This window comes from Sycon ciliatum, chromosome 1 (assembly GCF_964019385.1).
Source record: "Sycon ciliatum chromosome 1, ocSycCili1.1, whole genome shotgun sequence".
NCBI lineage: Eukaryota > Metazoa > Porifera > Calcarea > Leucosolenida > Sycettidae > Sycon > Sycon ciliatum.
In genome coordinates, this window is record NC_088643.1 from 52,931,105 (window position 1) to 52,951,499 (window position 20,395).

The 20,395-nt window shown below is 46.1% G+C and overlaps 1 protein-coding gene across 1 annotated transcript; it reads left to right on the plus strand.

Annotated features, from left to right (window-relative positions):
• The first annotated feature begins 17,447 nt into the window (after positions 1-17,447).
• On the plus strand, positions 17,448-20,091 carry LOC135831019 (uncharacterized). Its single transcript, XM_065343260.1, has 2 exons — positions 17,448-18,507; positions 18,985-20,091. Exons 1-2 carry the CDS (start codon positions 17,620-17,622, stop codon positions 19,216-19,218), a joined length of 1,122 nt encoding a protein of 373 aa, XP_065199332.1. The 5' UTR covers positions 17,448-17,619; the 3' UTR covers positions 19,219-20,091.
• Positions 20,092-20,395: the final 304 nt, after the last annotated feature.

Genomic DNA, 20,395 nt, shown 5'->3' on the forward strand with positions numbered 1-20,395 from the left:
TGTAGTGCCTGATAGGTGATCCTTAGGAGTACTAGTTTGGCGCATTGCGTATGAGCAACTCACTTTGAAAACACGCTCAGAGACGTGGACCAGGTAGTCTATGATTTTACAACAATGGTCACCCCGGTGACAGACGCGTAGCACCGCCGTTGGAGTTGGTCCGGCCGGAGGGGGTGCGGGGTGTCCCCGGGAAATTTTGAAATTGGGGTGGAAAAACGTGGTCGGGCGAAAAAGTGGTCCGGGAAGCCGGACCGGCCGGACCAGCTGCCTACGCCCCTGAGTGAATACCACTAAGTAGCAACAGCGACAATAATGTCCACTCGCGAACCTGTCGAAGAGCAGAACTTCACCAGTATTGCTACAAGGGAGAAATGAGATTTGAACGAAGGAGTAACGTAACTACTTTTATCTTTTCAAGGCTCCTTCGGTCCAAACTATTAAATTAATATTCGAATGAAACGAAACTCCATACATCAGGATGGCAAGAACTAGCATCATATTATTATCATCAAAACTGCTTTTTGGCCCCCAACAACTTTTGTCCTTCATCGAAGGCCTGTCACAGGTACGCTATGTGGCGGAGAGTAGCCCTTTCCCAAAGATGCCATCATTTTTCGCAACTTATGCTTTTCGTAACCGTGCCAAAACAAGTGCAAGTTGCTGAAATCGCACCCGTAGTTTCATAAAAAGCTCAAAAGTTGCTAACATCGCAACTTACATGTACAGTCATGTATATTGAGAGAATTCCTGTTCATGCTATAATGCCAAAAAAAGCACCTACTGAAGTAAAAGGAGCAGAAATAGCAGAAGTTCAGCGATAGCACAGTCAATGCCTCTTCTTGCTGTGATGCACAACTTTACACAGTGCAAGTAGCCTGTTGAATGCGTCCTCCATCATAATTATCAGTACACGTAAAAGTCAATCCACATAACGTACCTTACTGTTCATCTACTGACTGTTTCTCTGAAAGGAGCCTGAACTATGAAAGCACGCGCGAAATGAGCGCGAGAGAGAGTATGCATGTTTCCGACATGTAATCATGGTAATCTGTGACTTGACCTTTTCGGACCCCCATGACTGGCATGGGCCTGTCGGGCCAAGGTTGTGGAAAAGTTGCGAAATAGTTGGCGAAAATGAGGAAAGTTGCGATTTCTTCCAAAACAAGCAAAAGTTGCGAAAAAAAGTGTGGAGCATCATTGGGAAAGGGCTAGTTGAGAGCCTCGCTTCTCCGATAACTGTCCTCTTCAACTACATTGTAGGTCACGGTTGCGTTATGTAATTCAGCGCCGCGGCCCGCGGGGAGGAAACGAGAAGTACAAAATTCTCAGGCCAATGTTACATTTTTTTCTTTCTGACCCCATTTCTCATGAACCTCACTGATTTTGTTTCCTGTTCGACCCTCTTTGCTGTGGTACATTGTACTGTTGATGCTACGAATAAAATACAAACAAAAAAACACAAAAAAACATCAGTCCAGTACATATCTCATAAAAACCTGTGAAATCTGGGCTGAATGTTAACCATCCCAGCATCAGAATGCTATGAGCACAGTGACAATCTGAGTAGTTTCCCACTCCCAATAATAATAACGTAATTATAATTGCCCCCCTCCTCCTTATGTTCAGGCTGCCCGTTTTGGAGCCATCAGTTGCCTGATGATCGTAGTAATACGTGAAACTCAGAGTTGTGAGAAAGCTTCCGATCTCTCTTGCGTAATTATAATTATTATTAATGTTCGCCAATTCACATAGCTCTCATTTAGACTTTGATGCTACTGTACAAAATGTATTACGCTATTTTAAAGGGTACCTGTGGCGGACAGACCGGGCTGCTGAATGAAATCCAGTCGCGAGAGACAAGTTGGCTCCGTGCACCTTTTCGCAGCCCAGTGTTCGCAGGTCTAGGGCTGCGCAACGCCCGGCGGTGCGTACTTGATAAACTCGACGACTGGATTTCATTGAGTAGTACTGTACATGTGAGTAACACAGAAAATGATTTCACAAAATACCAAAATATATATAAACACGAGGTACTAGTACACATAGACCCATACACGAGTGGGGCCTCACAATATACAATCATGCATGTGTGTGCTGTGGACTGTTGTGACTTGTTTGGCTAAACCTTGGTTGTTTTCACCCCCCCCCCCCCACACTAGGCCTTGACGGATTATGCTAGCATAATTTTTCGCATAATTCCTACCAAAATCGAATAATCGCATAATTCGAGGGAAATTGCATACGAATCGCATAAAATTGTAATAATCCGCCGGTTCGCATCAAATTCCATACAGTTGTACATGTTCTACAAGTACAAGTACAAGTAGATGCACTAGGAAGTTGTAGGTTTACGACTCCCTTGATAACATGTCCAGTCCACTACAATCAGTGATGGTCGTAGGTAGGTCGGACGGTGCGTTGACCCCGTTGAACTTTTGCTACTACAGTACAACGCCCTCTACAAAAAATTCCTCTGTTATTTTGACCAGACCCATTATGCATTAGCAGCATATGTGAGCATAATGCGGCATAATATGATAACTTTTAGCATAAAAATAGCATAATTCTGCAATTTTTTCAGCAATGCGAAAAGCATAATTTCACGAAAATATTAGCATAATCCGTCAAGGCCTACCCCACACACACATACACATACGTCCGTGCGACGTGTGCGATGCACATCTTAATCTCGCTATTTTCTTTCGCCCGTGTTGCATGGAACACTTTTTCAAGTCCATGCTGGCACCCTAGCATTGGCCTCAGATGCACATTACGCTGAGGCATGGATGAGAAAAGAATGAAGAGAGATAACAGGGTAATACAGCCGAGACAGTGGAACCGGTATGGGTGTTCAGGCCATGGATGGACCAGCTGTGCGGCGACCAACACATGTTTGCAGCGGAGGAGATCATGTGTACCCGTCATACCATGCACAGTGTATGAAAGGCTATGGGTATGACTGGACCAATCACAAACTGCTTCCGCCAGTCCTATAATAGCTTATGGTATGATGGGAATTTTAATGTAGTATCAATCAGGTATTGGGCTTCCAGAAGATCTCGTTGATGATTATGCCATAGCACGTCTTCTAGGAAGTGTCTCGTTATTCTAAGAACTGTAACGTTGATGATCATCGTTTTGGTATACCTCTTGCATTGGCATCTGAAAGGAACCGGTGAGTATCTCGCTCAGAAGTCAGCCAATGAGGCAATGTTCCATCAAAAAGACACTGTCCCTTTCATCAGTACTTCAAAACATGGCGTACGTGAGGTTGATAAAGTGACCAGGGGATAACCCCGGAGTAGTGTTTTGCGTCCTACCTCGCCATACGCAATCAGTGATCACTTTGAAGCAAGATACAATTATTACAAGTTATCTGCCAGGTCAACTCCCGAAATGTTCTCTCGACATAACTATGCTTTTCTCTTGCCTACTATACTGCAATGCGGTGCTCAAGTATCGGAAATTGTTCTGCATTTTATGAGCTCATTTGTCAATCCGCTTCCCATTTTCATCACGGATCTGCATCATTTTAGTAAAATCATGTCATTATTCTGATGGGAAAGTCTATCAATTGGCTTGGCAAATCATCCGCTTGAGCGACTTGTCTGTTGACGCTGTTCCATGCCTACTCGATGGAAAATGTGTTTTCTGGCCAGAGATCGATTTGAAGATGGCAATACTAGGCAGGAAGGACCCCTCATGGCATCACACCATTTAACAATCGATGCCAAATCCCTCAGAGAAACATGGTCTGGATCTGCTGAAATATTCCTCCAGTTTGTGTAGTAGAGGTTGGTGCGACTTCGGTGATGTTTGTGTAGTGCAAATTTAAAGACAATGTTTAAAAACCGTTGAATTCTCAAGTGTCGGAGTGGAATAGGTAGGTCTTCTTGCCAAGAATGCATGGAGACCAGAAGTGAACCGTTATTATCAAGAGTACTATTCCTAAGGTACGCTGGCCTTGTACTCTTTAAAAATCCTTCTATCACACTTGCTTTGCGGATGTGGGCCTTGACGATAGACGAGTACGCTGGGGGATAAGAAAAACTAGCCCCTGTCAACAGAATGGTAACTACTCCAGGAATCACCTGTGCATATCTAGCGGTATTGCTGTGGACTGAAGCAGACACATTGTCGTGCGATGGGAACATACCAACTACATGTGCATGTGTACCGCCACCACCTTTGCAAGTCTTGGTCGGAAATGTTGGAAACGGTTACTGTCACTGAGATGCAATAAATGGCTACATGTACATGTACATGTAGTTTAGAACACTGCATTGCAATGAACATTGTTGTCACGGTGACCTGGTGTGGGGGCGCTCCTGGATATTAGTACTTATAGGTTATTTGGGACTGGCTGGGGTTGTTCCATCTCTCCGCTTTTCTCTGGCTGCGTGTCCTGTGTGTGAACACTCATCGACTGACTCGGTTGACTTGATGTTGATAAACGCCATGAATACAGCGATTTCATCTGGGTAATCTGTAAGCTGTGTCCAGACAATCTGTGAACAGCACAATCTGCTGACCATCATCTCGCCGCACATAAGTCGCTAGTAAAAGGTTTTCTGGCCCATGACGTCAAACGCTGTAGAGGATAATAACTATACAGTCATGTAGGTTGTTCAGATCACCTGATCACCTCGCATGCTATGCAATACCTCGCATGCTATGCAATACCTCGCATGCTATGCAATACCTCGCATGCTATGCAATACCTCGCTTGCTATGCAATACCTCGCATGCTATGCAATACCTCGCATGCTATGCAATACCTCGCATGCTATGCAATACCTCGCTTGCTATGCAATACCTCGCATGCTATGCAATACCTCGCATGCTACTCGCATGCTATGCAATACCTCGCATCCTATGCAATAGCTGGCGGGACGCTCGTCGCTCAGCGTTGGGATCTTTGGGTTTTCCAGGGGAATTCAAATTACCTTGGTTTGAGAAACCCTGAATGATAACAAAATCTAATGATCGTTCAAGTAAAGTCCGAAGCTTTGTAACTACGCGTCTCATAGATTCAGACATTCCAGGTATCGACCGCTCCGCCTCATTCCGCCCTGAAGTATCGATCGTGTAATAGATCGCCCAAGATAGCGTTGGTCGCCGGTCGGGATGCCAGGACATTAATAATTGATGCTGATGGCGTATGAAAATGAGGTCAGTTAGTACATATGCATGTACATGTAGAGGAGACGGCTCGATACCGGGACGTTTTGACAGCCAAATTTGTATAGACCCAAACCGATCATCAGCGTTGATTTTTCACTCGAAATATGTTTGTGGAAGGAAACTGGCATGTTGAAGTTTGCTCTGGGGCCAGAGTCAATCGAACTGAGCCACTCCTTTGTGTTGACCCATTGCCTCCAAGTTGCCCAATTTTTCGCTTCAAAAAAGTTCAAATCAGAGGTGGCTCCAAACCGGACACGTTTTAGAGTGCCCGTCAAATTCACTCTGGGTCTGAAATTAGGTAATTGCTATCGCTCCACGACGGCCAGTACAGAGTAACAATAAGCCTTGTGTGTGCTTCCATTAGTTTTGATTGGTATGCGGTGCTTTATTGTCGAGAGGCGAGCCGCTGTTTACCTGCGACAAGAAGTTGATTTTTCGAAAGTCGTAAAACTCAAGTCGCAGTGCGAAGCAACACGTCAAAAACTCACCTGCTTGATATGGCGCTTCTGATCATCGCAGAGCCATGAAATTTTGGCTCGGAGTATAACACATCGTAGTCTCACTGTGACATATGTTTTCTAATCAAAATACCAAGAGAGAAAGTGAATATTGAGTCCGTTCCGGTTTGCAACCGGTGTCCTATTTGAAACCGTCCCCTCTACGTCATGTAAGGAAGTAAATTCAAGTAATACTCACAGTATCCTGTCATGCACATACATGTACACTGTACACTGTACACTGTACACTGTACACTGTACATGTACATGTAGCTGCGATCAGTGGAGTCAATCAAGCAGTTCATAATGTGCACTCGCCACTGGCTATGCGACCAGGAAAACGAACAATCGGGTTTGTTGGGTTAAGGCACTTCATGATCGGTAGGGTGTGATTATGGGAGGCTCTAACATGAAAACTACACCACACGTGACAGTAATGAGTTGTTTGAATTTAGGTAGCGGAGCAAGTGAGACATCAGATCGGAGTGTCCATGAAGAAGCCATACTCTCTAGTCCGCTGTGTTTGGTCCTAGATTGGATCAGTTTGGATGAGTGTGAAGGAGTGTGTCAGGTGTGGGTCGGACTGCTCTTAGCTTTAAAAGCCATCGTGTTAGATTAGTTGACATCGTGTGGGATTGGAAGGGGGCATCTGACTGAGTACCATAGCTCTGGTCTTGTATTCTTCTGTGGTGTATGCCAATAGTCTGGATTGAAACTGTTCACCCTTTGGGAAATGATTTCACAACAGTGCTTTCGAAGACACAGTATAGATAGACTGCAGTACATCTACCCCTTCTACACAGACATTTTGTATAGCTTTTCTCAGCCTACTGTGAACGGTGTGGGTGCACTGTTCATGTTAAACGGTTTAACCAAAACAGCCCGACACGTGCGATAATCGATGTTTTGACAACAATACGTACCTCAAGGAAAGCAATGGTAAAGAACACGAAGTGATAAATTTGTTTCAGGTATCAATGCCATTTTAAAGCGTCCAGATTCCATAGACCAATATGTGATAGCACTGCCTCTATTTTAGCTACGTGAAATACATGTAGATACTGCTGCACGTGGCGGGCCTCACTGCATGGTTAGAATTGGTTACAGAAGGTAAAGGATCCACTACACACGCACCAGATACAAGGCTTTCGAAGTCATCAATGCCATTGGCATGATTGGGTACATGGGCCTTGTCATGGTCCGTTTATGAAGTATTCCCTGCTGCTGCCCTGCACAAACTGCACACATTTGAACATACGAGGACAGACACTGTTATTCTTCATTTCCCATAGGTATCATTGGCTAATAAGGAAGACTTGATGGCTCAAACTGAAGTCGACCCTGCAAAGATATCACACCATCACAACTTCTGACTAGGACCTTTGGCTTGAAGTGAGAATGAACAGCATGTACATGTACCGGTACAACGTACATTTACCTGACAGCATATCCAAAGCAGCATAAGGTGCACTCCGCCACGTGAACTCGAGTCACGGCCGGACACCGCATTTCAATCACTTCGGTTGAGGAGAATCGAAGACAATGAACTGATGTCGCAGGAATTATCTCTGGCCTCTCAGAGTTGCCGATGATGACTAATTGGATTATCGGCGAAGGGTTAAAACAGGAACACACGTCCGGTACTTATCGCCGTGTACATGTACAAGACCGGTACACCGGCATTATGGCGTGAACATGTTCACCTGCGTGTGCCAAGTCCAGGGCAGGACAACTGGAGAGGAGAGCTCCGAGAATTGCCAGTAATGTGATTGTGGTCCGAATGCAGCTCATCAAATAAGTGCAAATAAGTACATCTACAAGATTGCAGCAAGTGAGTGTGTGTGTGTGTGTGTGTGTGTGTGTGTGTGTGTGTGTGTGTGTGTGTGTGTGTGTGTGTGTGTGTGTGTGTGTGTGTGTGTGTGTGTGTGTGTGTGTGTGTGTGTGTGTGTGTGTGTGTGTGTGTGTGTGTGTGTGTGTGTGTGTGTGTGTGTGTGTGTGTGTGTGTGTGTGTGTGTGTGTGTGTGTGTGTGTGTGTGTGTGTGTGTGTGTGTGTGTGTGTGTGTGTGTGTGTGTGTGTGTGTGTGTGTGTGTGTGTGTGTGTGTGTGTGTGTGTGTGTGTGTGTGTGTGTGTGTGTGTGTGTGTGTGTGTGTGTGTGTGTGTGTGTGTGTGTGTGTGTGTGTGTGTGTGTGTGTGTGTGTGTGTGTGTGTGTGTGTGTGTGTGTGTGTGTGTGTGTGTGTGTGTGTGTGTGTGTGTGTGTGTGTGTGTGTGTGTGTGTGTGTGTGTGTGTGTGTGTGTGTGTGTGTGTGTGTGTGTGTGTGTGTGTGTGTGTGTGTGTGTGTGTGTGTGTGTGTGTGTGTGTGTGTGTGTGTGTGTGTGTGTGTGTGTGTGTGTGTGTGTGTGTGTGTGTGTGTGTGTGTGTGTGTGTGTGTGTGTGTGTGTGTGTGTGTGTGTGTGTGTGTGTGTGTGTGTGTGTGTGTGTGTGTGTGTGTGTGTGTGTGTGTGTGTGTGTGTGTGTGTGTGTGTGTGTGTGTGTGTGTGTGTGTGTGCTGCTCATCATGCCAGCCACGCAGTCACGCCGGCACTCTTGCAGCAGCACAGTTGCAGAGCCTCGGAGAGTACAACTGGGATATCACTAGCTAGAGGCATGGTAGCGACCTTGTACAGTCCCCCTACAGACCTTCACCACAATGTTACCAGTTACTGCACTGCTAGCCGTGTGCTGGCTGTTGGAGCTCAACAGTTCCATCTCAAGGCTCTAAAATGTCGAAAGCGAACTGAATCCGCCACGGTGTTAGATGCTCACCTACAAATTTCTCTCTTGTAGTCCAAGATCAGTGCGTCAGAAATGGGAACTCCTTCACAATTTCATCATTCTGATATCTCCATTCACTGGCGTGTAGTCTGTACTAAGTACAATATCGATTTCTCAGCGCCACAGCAATGCCCGTAGGCGGCCATCGGAAGGTGGGAGTATGTGTTGGGGTGTGAAGAGCTTCGTCTAAGCGCCTGGACATGATCCTTCTATGCTTACCCCCAGGTCTGGCGCGTGTTGAAATGTCAAGTTACATTGTATCTCAGAAATAAAGGTGGTGGCGGAAGCGGCAAAACTACTGACATCAAAATGTAGGCGTAGGCATTAGGAACCATGCCTTGGAACGAACTCTTTGTCTCTTTGACATGTCGGGCGACTACAAATATCGCCGCCATTGTCACGACGTGTGTCTTCTCCTTTGTTTGTTTGCCATCGCGTGAAGTTGTGAATCTGACCATACAATAGCGGAAAGCCAGTTCGTAGTTGAGGTATTTGGGTGAGCATGTTTGGGCTGTTTTGTATTCATCCCGGTAGGTGCGGCAATGTTGGACTTCCCGAATCGTTGTATATCCATTTTTCGGAGATCTTTGCGCAAAGCCGTCAGGTGTAGCCGACCACCCCAAGGCGCAGGTTAACATGTCATCGTTACAATGTATTTAGTATTTACCTTCGCTGGTCCAGCCTTTGTCACTAACATGCCCTATGCCATTGTACATATCTAGCTGCTCTGTTTCCTCTCCTGCGACTGTCACACTCACAGGGCGTGCAGAAAGAAACATAACAGGAAAGATGAAAGCGTTTGAAAACTGTATTATGATCTTCTTTCGCGCTGGGTGCATGGCGTGTGAGCGCGTTACACAGCAGGGGGCGGGATAATCTGGCACCCGCCTTGACACACACACACGCGCTCGCACATGATTGATGGGAGTTGAGAACTACCGGTAGCCGTATTTTTGTATTCGTATTTTTAGTTTGTGTTACATCGATAGCAAACGGGCAGTGTTGCCCAATATTATGATCCGAGGGTATACAATGATGTATTATTAATTTATGTACATGTACATGTCCATGTACATCTATAATGTAAGTCTTCAGGACCTGGTGTTCTTCTGGTACGCTGTAAAGGACTATGTCGATCATACTGCGCACAGGGATGTTGTGGAACACTCCCTTACCATCTGGAGACTTGTGTGTTTACTGGTAGATTTTGGGCGTTCTAAACATCATGTATACCCCATGCAGCAAGCCCAGTTATTCCCCCAACACGTAGTAATAATCATTCGATAAGTAGTATGTCTCTGGCACAGGGCAGTATTAGTGGCCCCCTTGGTCTGTCATTACTTGTTAGCATAGGCGACCTTCATCCTCGTTACACAAAAGCTTGCTCGTGACCTTACAATGTTTTAGCATAGATTATTATTTTTAGTTTAATAGCCAGTGAATTCCTGATGCGTGCCTTATCATAACCTGGGCGTTAGAGCTCCTGCGGCCTGTCACACCACCATATCACTCAGAGCAAGACTACCAGTATCCAGCCAATGGCACGGGTCTGGGTAATTAATTATCTCACCCTTCCCAATGACACATACTTATTGCAGTTACGCTGAACTCCAGGTGAGAGGGGAATTGCTCTTGTATTTTCAGTTCTTGGAAGAAGGAAAATGAAAACTGACAGCCTGAACTGGGCGCGGCGGATCAACTTGAAAGCATGATCGGACGGTGACAGCCATGTAGGAACGTCTAAGAGTAGTAAGAGCGCTAAGTTGAAGATTTCGGATGCATGTAGTCGCACTCGAGTCCGGGGTTTGGATATAGCTCATGGTGTGTTTCCTCTACGCGTACCTATACAATAAAGCAGTCTACTGATAACAGCATGATGTGATTACAGTGAATATCTATCGCGCTCATAACTATTAAAGGCGTAGATCTACACGCACTCAACAGCCGCCCGTGGGTTGATGTCTACCTGCAGCAGTCAGTAGTTCAGCTGGAGCTAGCCAGGACCAGATAGTACTAGACTAGTAGATCTAAAATTAATGATTGTAGTAACCTAAAATCACGATCATGGTCTTGGCTGGTTTCCACAGCCTATTCCCATCGGCTATGTACATGTATAAAAATGAGAACTGTCAGAAGTTTGCAGACAAGCGTGTGCAGAGTCCAGGGTTCAAGTGGGTGTGAAGTGCGCTGTAGACTGTGGTGTAGTGTAGAGTAGTGTAGTAACGTATAATGATCTGAAGATGAATGCAATCATGATGGCCTGGAGCTATGATCGGAACGTGAGGTCATCAGGAGCCCAGTTTATGAGTGACACTGACAGCACAATTCTACCATAATACCATCTGCAATGGCGACAAAAATTGAAAGCAACGTAATGTTGTTGAGGCATTCAGTATTCCATGCGGTGGCCAACCCTCGAGCTAAATGGCGTTGTTCCTATCTGTCTATGTGTGTGTATGCAGGTGGGAAAAGGCGTGCGTCTGAGCCGGACACACCTGAACCTGCACCTACATGTACATTGTAATGACTATCCGCTCTCCTTCCCTTTCTGCAGCGCTTCTTTGAGAGTTGCAAGGCACCTTGCAATAGCCGCCATTTTGTGTGAGCAAGCATCACCGTCCTGTGCCAGGCTGACCATGACGTCATAACGTTAAGCCAACAGCTAGCCTACTATAGTACACTGAACTGAACACGGATATCGCACGTGACTACTGCATTGCTAATTTGCTACATGTGTTGGAATACTGGAATATTGGTGCATTTAGGCTACATGACAGACTACAGGCACTATACCGTTTTGCTACATCTACATGTACTTGCAGCCGAAGTAGGCCAATATCCACTGCCAACAATCTGCATATTTGGTTCGAAGCCGGCCTGGGCAAATTGAAGTCCTGAGGACACGACTCCCCATCATCCAGGGAATAGTGCTGCACTTGCTTGAAGGGCCTAACAAGGTCACGGGGCACGAAGGCGTAAACACAGTCATGCAGCACAAGAGCAAAGAGAAGTGTGCTCCAGAAAGGTAAGACGAAGAAGATCTCAACAAACCGAGTGATCTGCGGGGCCCAGAGGACACTGGAGCGCAGGTGCAGGTAAACGACTATTGAAGGAAAAGCCGGTTCCTATGCACAAGGTCCATTCACACCTCTGAAGTGAAGGTTTGCGATGCACTTGTCAGCTGCCGGGCTCTGCGGGTATGGGCGTGGATGTGTGTTAGCCTAGTTGGGAGCGATTTAATCCAATGCTGAAATATACTACTGAAGCAGTAGCCATAGGAGGCTGCAAACGATTGCTGGGTTAGCTAGGACTGAGAGCTCTATTGCAACCCTGCTACATGTAGGTTTGTGGTGGACCTCAGTCCTGGAACGAGGCGAACAGGATGTACACGGACATGAATATCACTACTAAATTCAGCCTTAGTCCTTATCCATACGCATCAATTTTATCAACAACAAAACTAGGATTCACAGAACAACAAGAGCAAGCAAGGCTACTTTGTCAAAAAAAGGATAGCATAGTGACTAATAGCATCGTGGCTAGTACATACACAAATAGGAGATCCCCCAGTTAGGCGTTAGCCTTTGGGTAATCCTGAAATAAAGATTATTTGAATAATACTGTTACCTAGAAAAAACAAGATGGCGATTACCGGTGCGAAGAGGTTTCGGCCTCAGCGCATATACATGTACATGTAAAACCTCCATGGAGTTCCTATTGGGCTGAAGGTTTAACGTTAGTTCAAGAATACGATTCCCAATTACTACCTTTGAAAGTTGCCTAAGTACTACTGTTCTCGTATCAGCTGGACTGGACTGCAGCAAACCAAGTACAAAGAGCAAAGTCCGATCATCTGACGATGGCCATGACCTTCTTGAAGGATCATTGAAAACATACGATGTCGTTACTGGCTGATCTGCATAGAGCAAACTGCTCTTCGTCCTCGTCACTTGGGTAACATGTTTGGAAAACTATATGTATTGACAAATTCCAATTACATGCGAGAAAGAGGTCTCCCCTTGTGGATGATCATGATCATTCACCGTGCGAAGAAACATATAAGAGATCGATGAGTTGGTTTCAGAGCAGAGCGTCCCACTAACGTTAATGGTGTGCACCCACTTTGCTGATTCTGTTTGACCTGGCACTGTCCGAAGTGTTCCAGTTGAAATGTGGGTTGGTGTAAAGTTATGTATGCTAGTAGGTGTGCTTGTATCAGGTGACACCAAATGTACATGTACGTAGTGTGCAGGTGCATTGAATGCTGCCAATTGCAGGGCGGTCTTAGCAGGACGGAATGCCATCGTCCACTTGAAACTTATAATACTCTGTGCCTGCGTTTAACCCTCACCTGCATGCAACACGATAGTAAAATGTATTCACGACTCGCAGGGAGTGAGTCGTATTCTGCTGCATAGTCAAATGGGTTCGTCACACGCAAAATTACTCCCAGCAAAATTTAATGTAGGTAGGAAATTAATGATGGAGTTACATGTACAATGTAGGTATAGTATCGTCCAGACCCTACTGTACAATATACATGTACATGGACCTTGGTGACTATGTGCACACAAACAGGACATGTATCCACGAACAGGAGTGCAGCCTACAGGCGTATGTGCCAGGTCATCCACGAGATGGAATGGCACTCGGGGACACAACTCATCACCCACCGTCACTTTTCAAGGACACACTATCGCCATTGTATCACTCACAGGGTTTCTGAAAATGAGGAGAAAAAAATGAGCTAATAACTACATGTGCATTGTACTCAAGTAGTATGTCGTTTTACGTCTCATCTGTCAGTGACAGTGTCCTCACGAGCGAGTACTGTATTTAACCACGCGACGAGATGACTTGTGGAGATGGGAGTTGGCCTGGCCCCCGCGTCTGGTCTGAATGCAGAGTATAACTGTGCGTGGTAGTGTGGGCCTGATTCACTATGTCACTGTTTAGAATGGTGCTGGCAAAATGGCACGATGTGGTCTGGGCGGAGAGCATTTCGTTTTCAAGAGATCTACCGTAACATTTCCATGTTCCCAAAACGTTATACATGTATACGCGGACTGTTGACCCCAGTCATACACTTGCATGCATGGCGTGGCTGGCAGATAGGACTGACTGTTTGCACATGTAACTGACTCAGACTTACTCGGTTTCTGTGAGTAGAGTTGATTTCTGCAAGAAATTACTGGAACATTGCAGAGTAAAATCTCGTTCGGCAGCTTCACCCTGGCACCTAACACATATAAATGAAAATAATAACATTGATGGACCTGTAAAATTTGTTGTGACCTTCAGCTGGACTGAGCGCAGTGGAGTTGCTTGTGGTCAGGCGGTCGGATCTGCAAGTTTCTGGATCCAGGGGACAGCGGGGACTTTCAAATATGCGCCCCATTCTCCAAGCTTCGGAGCCGCCATGACACTAATGACCTTCCAGGTGGAAATTGCTCTTGCTTCTGCCACGGGGGAAGGCGGTCTTCACTTCTGTCCGATCCATCTCCAGACACCGACGGGTATATCAAAACCACCACACAGATGCTGCGCGACACTAATTCAATTGTGTCTAGGACCAGTTCTACCTGATTTCATTTTGTTATAAATCTGGTCAGCCTAGCTCTTCACCCCTTATTATTCAATGCAGCAGCTGTGCACGGTATAACCCTATGCAACCCTGGACAGAGTCAGTACATGACTTTGAGCAATTCTACTTGTACTTGTAGACGTATATTTACACGTAACAGCTAGCATTCATCTAATATACAGACATGTACATGTGCGGATCATTATTCTACAATGTACAGTAGTAGGCAAAGCTGACGAAAGTAGTCACTAGGGACACCGCTCCGGATTACATCAAAGTGCCAGGCTAGCGTTTGTACATGTACACCGCAGCTTCGCAGGAAGTTTTATTATATTCTTCGATGTGATCGTAAATGACTGGGGAGATTCCAGGGTTGAAGAATAAAAACCTAACCTGAGCAGTAGCATGTAGGTACATGACACACGTGCATTAGCGATGTTTACGACAAGTTCCAGAAGGATTTTAATCATTATTTTATAGAAAAGAAAAAGGACCAAGGAATTTACAAGTTACGCTATAATGTCCACTAACACCACCAGTTACTAAACAACCAGCTAATGCGGTACGCCGGTAACACTGCACGACACTGACCGACGGTACTGACGTTCTACAACTAACTGGCTAACAGCTCTAGCATATTCTGGATGCGCACTCCAACAGCCTTCCAACTTGGAAGGTTCTGAGTTATAATAATAACATAAGAGGGGAAGGTGAGCGCAACCAAGACAAGCACGAGCTGAAAGTCTCAGCTGTGAAGGACTTTGGCGGATGTTCATGCATGTCCATGACGATACTGGCAAGACCATTGGACAATACCGTCAATCCACAATGTTGCAATGTTATCGCATGAGCTGATTGTTTAGTAACTGGTGGTGTTAGTGGACACTATAGCGTAACTTGTAGTTTCTTGGTCGTTTTTCTTTTCTATAAATTTATCCTTGGCTCTCCATCAAGGTCCAATCATTATTTTGTTCACAATACTTTGATCATGCAGACTTGATAGTGCAATACTAGTAGCCTCCTGCACACTTTCCTCATCAACGATTCGCCTGTAAATGTGTACAGTGTTTATGCGGGAACATGTGACCAGGGAGTGAGTCTGCGTACCCCCTCTAATCGACAAGTAGTGAGCAAGCATTAAACACACTATGTAGTTGGCTTCCGAATCCTACCAAGACGAGCAGAGGCGCCTGTAATCTGGACGAGCCTTTTTTTGCGTGTTTGTGTTTGCGTGCCCTGAACTTCATATCTCAAACTTAATCCGGTGTAGAACATGTCCCTTGTCTATGGTATTAGCACCAGCCATTGTTGGCAGTCTTGAGTTCATAGCAAACCACGAGCTATCCTACAAACATCGTCTACCTTGGGAAGCGGAACTGTATCTTCCTGTGTACAATTGTATTCAGTAGTAATGAAAAATGAAAACATAATGAAATTATAGATCATCACGTAAGTGTACATGTATGGTCCACTTGTGGGTGCATTTTGATGCTTCTTCTTCTTTTTCCGAGACGTATTGTAGGTAGACTGACAATGTCAGGGAGAGAATTGATCGGGAAGAGATGGTATGAATACTGTGATGTCTTCATCGTCATCTACAAAGTTAGCTGCTGTTGAGTTTAGTCAAATGTCGCTTTAACCCAGCAAAGTGAAATCAATTGATGCTGGTGAGCCAGGACTGTCCGCAGTACTATCGGTCTTGATCAAGATGATCAGCCAATTCACTACACCCGGAGGCTTCTCGCTCTTATCGAGAGCAGCAAGGCGACGAAGATGACTCACTCACTCAGTCAGTGTTACTGCTACCATGATCAACTACATCGTATTATCGTAACAATGGATCCTTTAGTCCCAATTCTCGGTGAAACCAGAGAGACTCTGCTAGTTTAGTGTAGTGTCTGCGAGTGTGAGGCATGGCGCTTACGGTATCCACGCGCATTCAATCATGAGAAGGTAGCACCACGTACAATCATTATGTGCGTTCACTTCCTCGTCCATTGCATTTGCGCCAAATCGTCCAGAGCGCAGGCCCAATTCAATTTTATTTTAAATCAGAATAATTAGAATACCTTGATGCTGTCGCCACAATATCATGCATCGTGATCTCTGTTGCTACGCACGATATTTCACTAGCTGCTGCTTATAGTGTTATGCCTCAGCTTTGTGAGTTGTCCGAGATCCAGTCGGCAGTAGCGGATAAGCGGCACTTATCCTTGACGGTGGCCATCGTGAACCACAAATAATTATACCCTGCCACAGATCATTACAATCACCCAAGTGAGCACTCTTCCTCATCTTCATCATCTTCATCATCATCATCAGCATCCACATTCCCATCATGAAAAGAAAGACACACCAACGTGCACAGCACATCGAACTCGTAGTTACTAGGAACTACACATTATACAAGTCATTGTACATACTGTAGTAGGAGCTTGGCTTTAACCACAGGTGGCGAGTACACAGGGGTTAGTTCGAGACACGTTCCGAATCTTTGCGCGACGGAAGTTTGAGCGAGGCAGTGGACAACACACGAATGTTCGCATACGAACCCTGTAGTTTGCATGATTAGCCCAAACAAACGGAACTTCACGTGGGAGAAATAGATTCATTACGAATGTCGCGACCACCACCACCACCACCACCACCAATCCATCATTGCCACCCCACATCGCTTCTGAGTTTCCCTTCTACACAAACGACCACCTAGGTCGAGTGTTGGCCCTGCAAGGTGACCAAAGCAGCTTTCAATTGTGCAATACCGAAAACCCAAGACGATCACATTATCTTGCACAGTCTACTATCTAGTAGACTATTGCCAGTGTTGGTGTGGTGGTGGTGGTGGTGATCTACTTTGCCAGTGCATGCGCATGAAGCCTGTGTGGAACTACACTCAGGGCATGCAGAGTATTATGCACTGTAGCTACTTGATGCATTGACGGTGGTCTGCAGTCTGAAATCTAGCTTAATCCTTGACCTGGGTCTGGATAGCAGGCGCAGTCTCACCCTTCCACGAGTCGCTCATACAAACGATAATACAGTGTCTACTGGCTGCATCAGGGCAGTACCGATGTACAGTCAGTACTAGTAATAGTATTGGTGCGATGAGTTGTGTGGAGTGGTCAGCAGGACTCCGGGCCTGCTTCCGAGCGCTCAGTGCCTGCTCTAGCATAGCCTGCAGCCTGCCGAGTCCTTCGCTCCCTTATTGCCAATTATGGTCTTGGCGCACTAAGTGCGATTCACTTCGAGCGAAGTTGGCCTGCCTTCCGCAGCGAAGCCCCTTCGAGTGGCTAGCGCATTGGAGCTGACAGCGGTACCTAAGCACAGAGAGGCCAGCCGGGGGTATAAAGGTGACAATAGTCACGACTTGAAGGCTCAGATCTCGGCTAGCTGCCACCACGAGCACATCTAAACAAGATTGCTCTGCGATCCAGGACACAACGTGTAGTTTGGCAATAGCAGTTGATAGTTGTACCTTCTGTATTATACTTCACTTCGTTCACCTTCTTCTTCATTCTTACCACAAACAGAGTAGCGAAAATGACTTCTTCCAAATGTGAACAGATGCCCCTAGTTCGTCACGTCACCCCAGCGCCTGGACTGGTTCCGGGGTTGAACTACCCAAGATGCAGACGCGCCCGCTGCCGTGCACCGCAGGGATTGTCTCGTGCGCAAATGCGCAATTGGCGGCGTCAACGTGCCAGCGCCCGAGAGCTCGTACGCATCCATGAGTTGCGGCTGGGTTTTGACATTCTGGCCACTGTGGTACCCAAGAAGGAGAATGAAAAGTTGTCCAAGGTTCAGGTACTGCGTTACGCTATGGAGTACATTGAGCAGTTAGCTGAAATGAACAAGTTGCCTGCTGCCGACCCATCGAACGCCACGGAAGTTGCCGATTCCAATGTAGGTGATGTGTGGAGTCAACAGTGGCAGCAGTATCAGGCAGCAAGCAGTGATTCTGATGACTCGGATGCTCATTACATGTCCTTGTCGGCTGCCAGTCCATCCTCCACCGTTTCCCTCTCATCCTACTCCAGCAGTAGCAGCGGCAGTGCAGGCTCCGGCAGCTCTCGCATTGGCAGCCCCCTGAGCAACATTAGCAGCAGTGCATCACAGTCAGCTCAGGAGATGTTCTCTTCACCACCACCGCCATGTGCTGTTGCAGCTGACCAATGGTCTGTGCCATCCCAGACGGCAACACCATCACACAACCTAGCTGTCAGTGCTCAGAGTTTCATGCACCCGCAGCAGCAGCAACAGCAGCCGCAGCATTTCTTTTCGGATGTGGCACCATTGAATGACGGCGGCATGTCGTCAACATGGGGATCATCTTCAGTGGAAGCAGGCATGAACACACGTGCAGTCCCCAGCACGCTCAGCTCAAGCAGCAGCTGCAGACAGGACAGCATGGCGAACTTGACATCATTGGTAAGTGGCTGGACACACATTATTAGCGTATCATTATGCACACCACAAGTTGAAAGACCGCAGCACAGGACCCCTGCCTGCGTCCCCAACCCGCACCACATCCATCGATTAGTGACATGGCAATGTTCACCATCATACATGCATCGTACACAGTGCTTGCGACCATTGACAATAAACACCCTTGTGTGCGTGAGCAGAGTTGCAAGGCATTCTTTGTGCGAAGTGTCCTGGGGCTGAAGAGCTGTAAGCGATTGCAGCCGCAGAATATCTAGCAGTCGTTTGTGCAGTGTGTCTAGTTGCATTGTTACTATAATCTCGGGAACACTTGCAGACTACGCAAAAACTACGTGTCTACACTGTGATCGTGACACGTTCCGGTTTGGATTTGTACAGTGTGTAGTGCTGGTGTGTCGATAGTAGCTCACTTTGGTGGTTGCCTAACCGTCTCTTCGTGTCCATTTTATTCTCGTTTTTCAGACACATAACGTTTCACTGGACAGGCTGCTGCTGGAGGCTTCCTTCCTTGCAAACGACACCGGGCTGGGGGAGCAGTCGTGCAACAACTCTGCTGTGCATGGATCATACATTCCTATGGCCAACGGCTTCACTAACATGACACCCTATAACTCTTCATCAGTGGCTGGTTTCGACACCTCGTTCCCCGGAGCCAATGATATGCAGTTTAACCAGTTCCTCCCATGTCTGGCCTAGGCCGGAGAGCAGATCACCTGCCACCACCACCACGAAGCTCAATGGCACCAAGCTTGCAAGGCCACGAGAAACTAACTCTGTAAATCGTTTCTCTCTTCACTACTATTCACCGTCCATGCCTTGGTCCTTAGCTGGCTCTACTGGAGGATCAGCACAGGAAAATCACAGGAAGTGTCCATTCCGATGTGAGCCTAATTGAAAACAGTCTATTTATAGCATCCCTAAGTCAAATTTCTTCAAGCAATGTCTCCTACAAACCATGTTATATTTATACAATCGCCATACACTAAACTGAAGCACATACATGTAGGTAAGTGTGCGATCGTGCATTCTAGGTCTCCATTGTAAACTGTTCCGTAATTTCTCTGTTCTGATTGTGTAATCTTCCGTAAGCTAATGAACAATTTGTAATAACTATAAACTGTAAGGACGTATCGAAGTAGAAAGTTAATCTTTAATGTTGCATGTGATTACGCAAGACATTGTGCTAATAGTTGTAAGTGATAAAGTAATTGCGATTTTTTTATAACGAATATCATGTGTTGCTGCCATTTTACCGTAAGCGCTAAACTAAACTCATAGGTGTTTTCCTGCATTCCATTGCGGCAGAGTTCTGCCATCTTTAGACATGCAATTATCGATAAGTAACATTTTTCGTATCTACATATACAAGTGCTGTAATTCGTTCAATCCAGCAGAATACGGCTGATCATTTCTCATAGTAATTTTAAAATGCTTGCGCCTGTACTCTCCTGCTAAGCCTAAGCAATCCGACAGATAATTATCCCATGATCTAACACATTCGATTCATCTAAATTTTGTCCAGCAATATCGGCAAGACCGTTGAAAATACATTACAGAACTATTGGACAAGCTCTGGTGTCATGTGTGCTAACATAGACCGAAGGGCGACTGTCGCCTTTTCGTAGCCCTGCCAGTGGGTATTTTTGAAGGAATCAAGCATGTATATAAACTCTGCTGTGGTCACTAATAGCTTGTAACCATCAAGTGCACGTTGTCTTCGGTATTCTGGCATCCTGACACACGACACAGTTTCTATTTCTTGACTTAGCCCAAGCTGGTTTGCCCATCTGCGTCTGTGTCGCATCACCAGTACTGGTAGGGATGGCGCCTTGAGTAAGACGAGCTGTACGTAACTCCGCCTCATGTTCCTGTT

What these genes read in the sequence shown, in the direction of transcription:
- LOC135831019 (XM_065343260.1), top strand. Translation starts at nt 17,620, where the DNA reads ATGACTTCTTCCAAATGTGAACAGATGCCCCTAGTTCGTCACGTCACC. An exon ending in TGGCGAACTTGACATCATTG is followed by an intron (nt 18,508 to 18,984) that starts GTAAGTGGCTGG and finishes CTCGTTTTTCAG; the next exon opens with ACACATAACGTTTCACTGGA.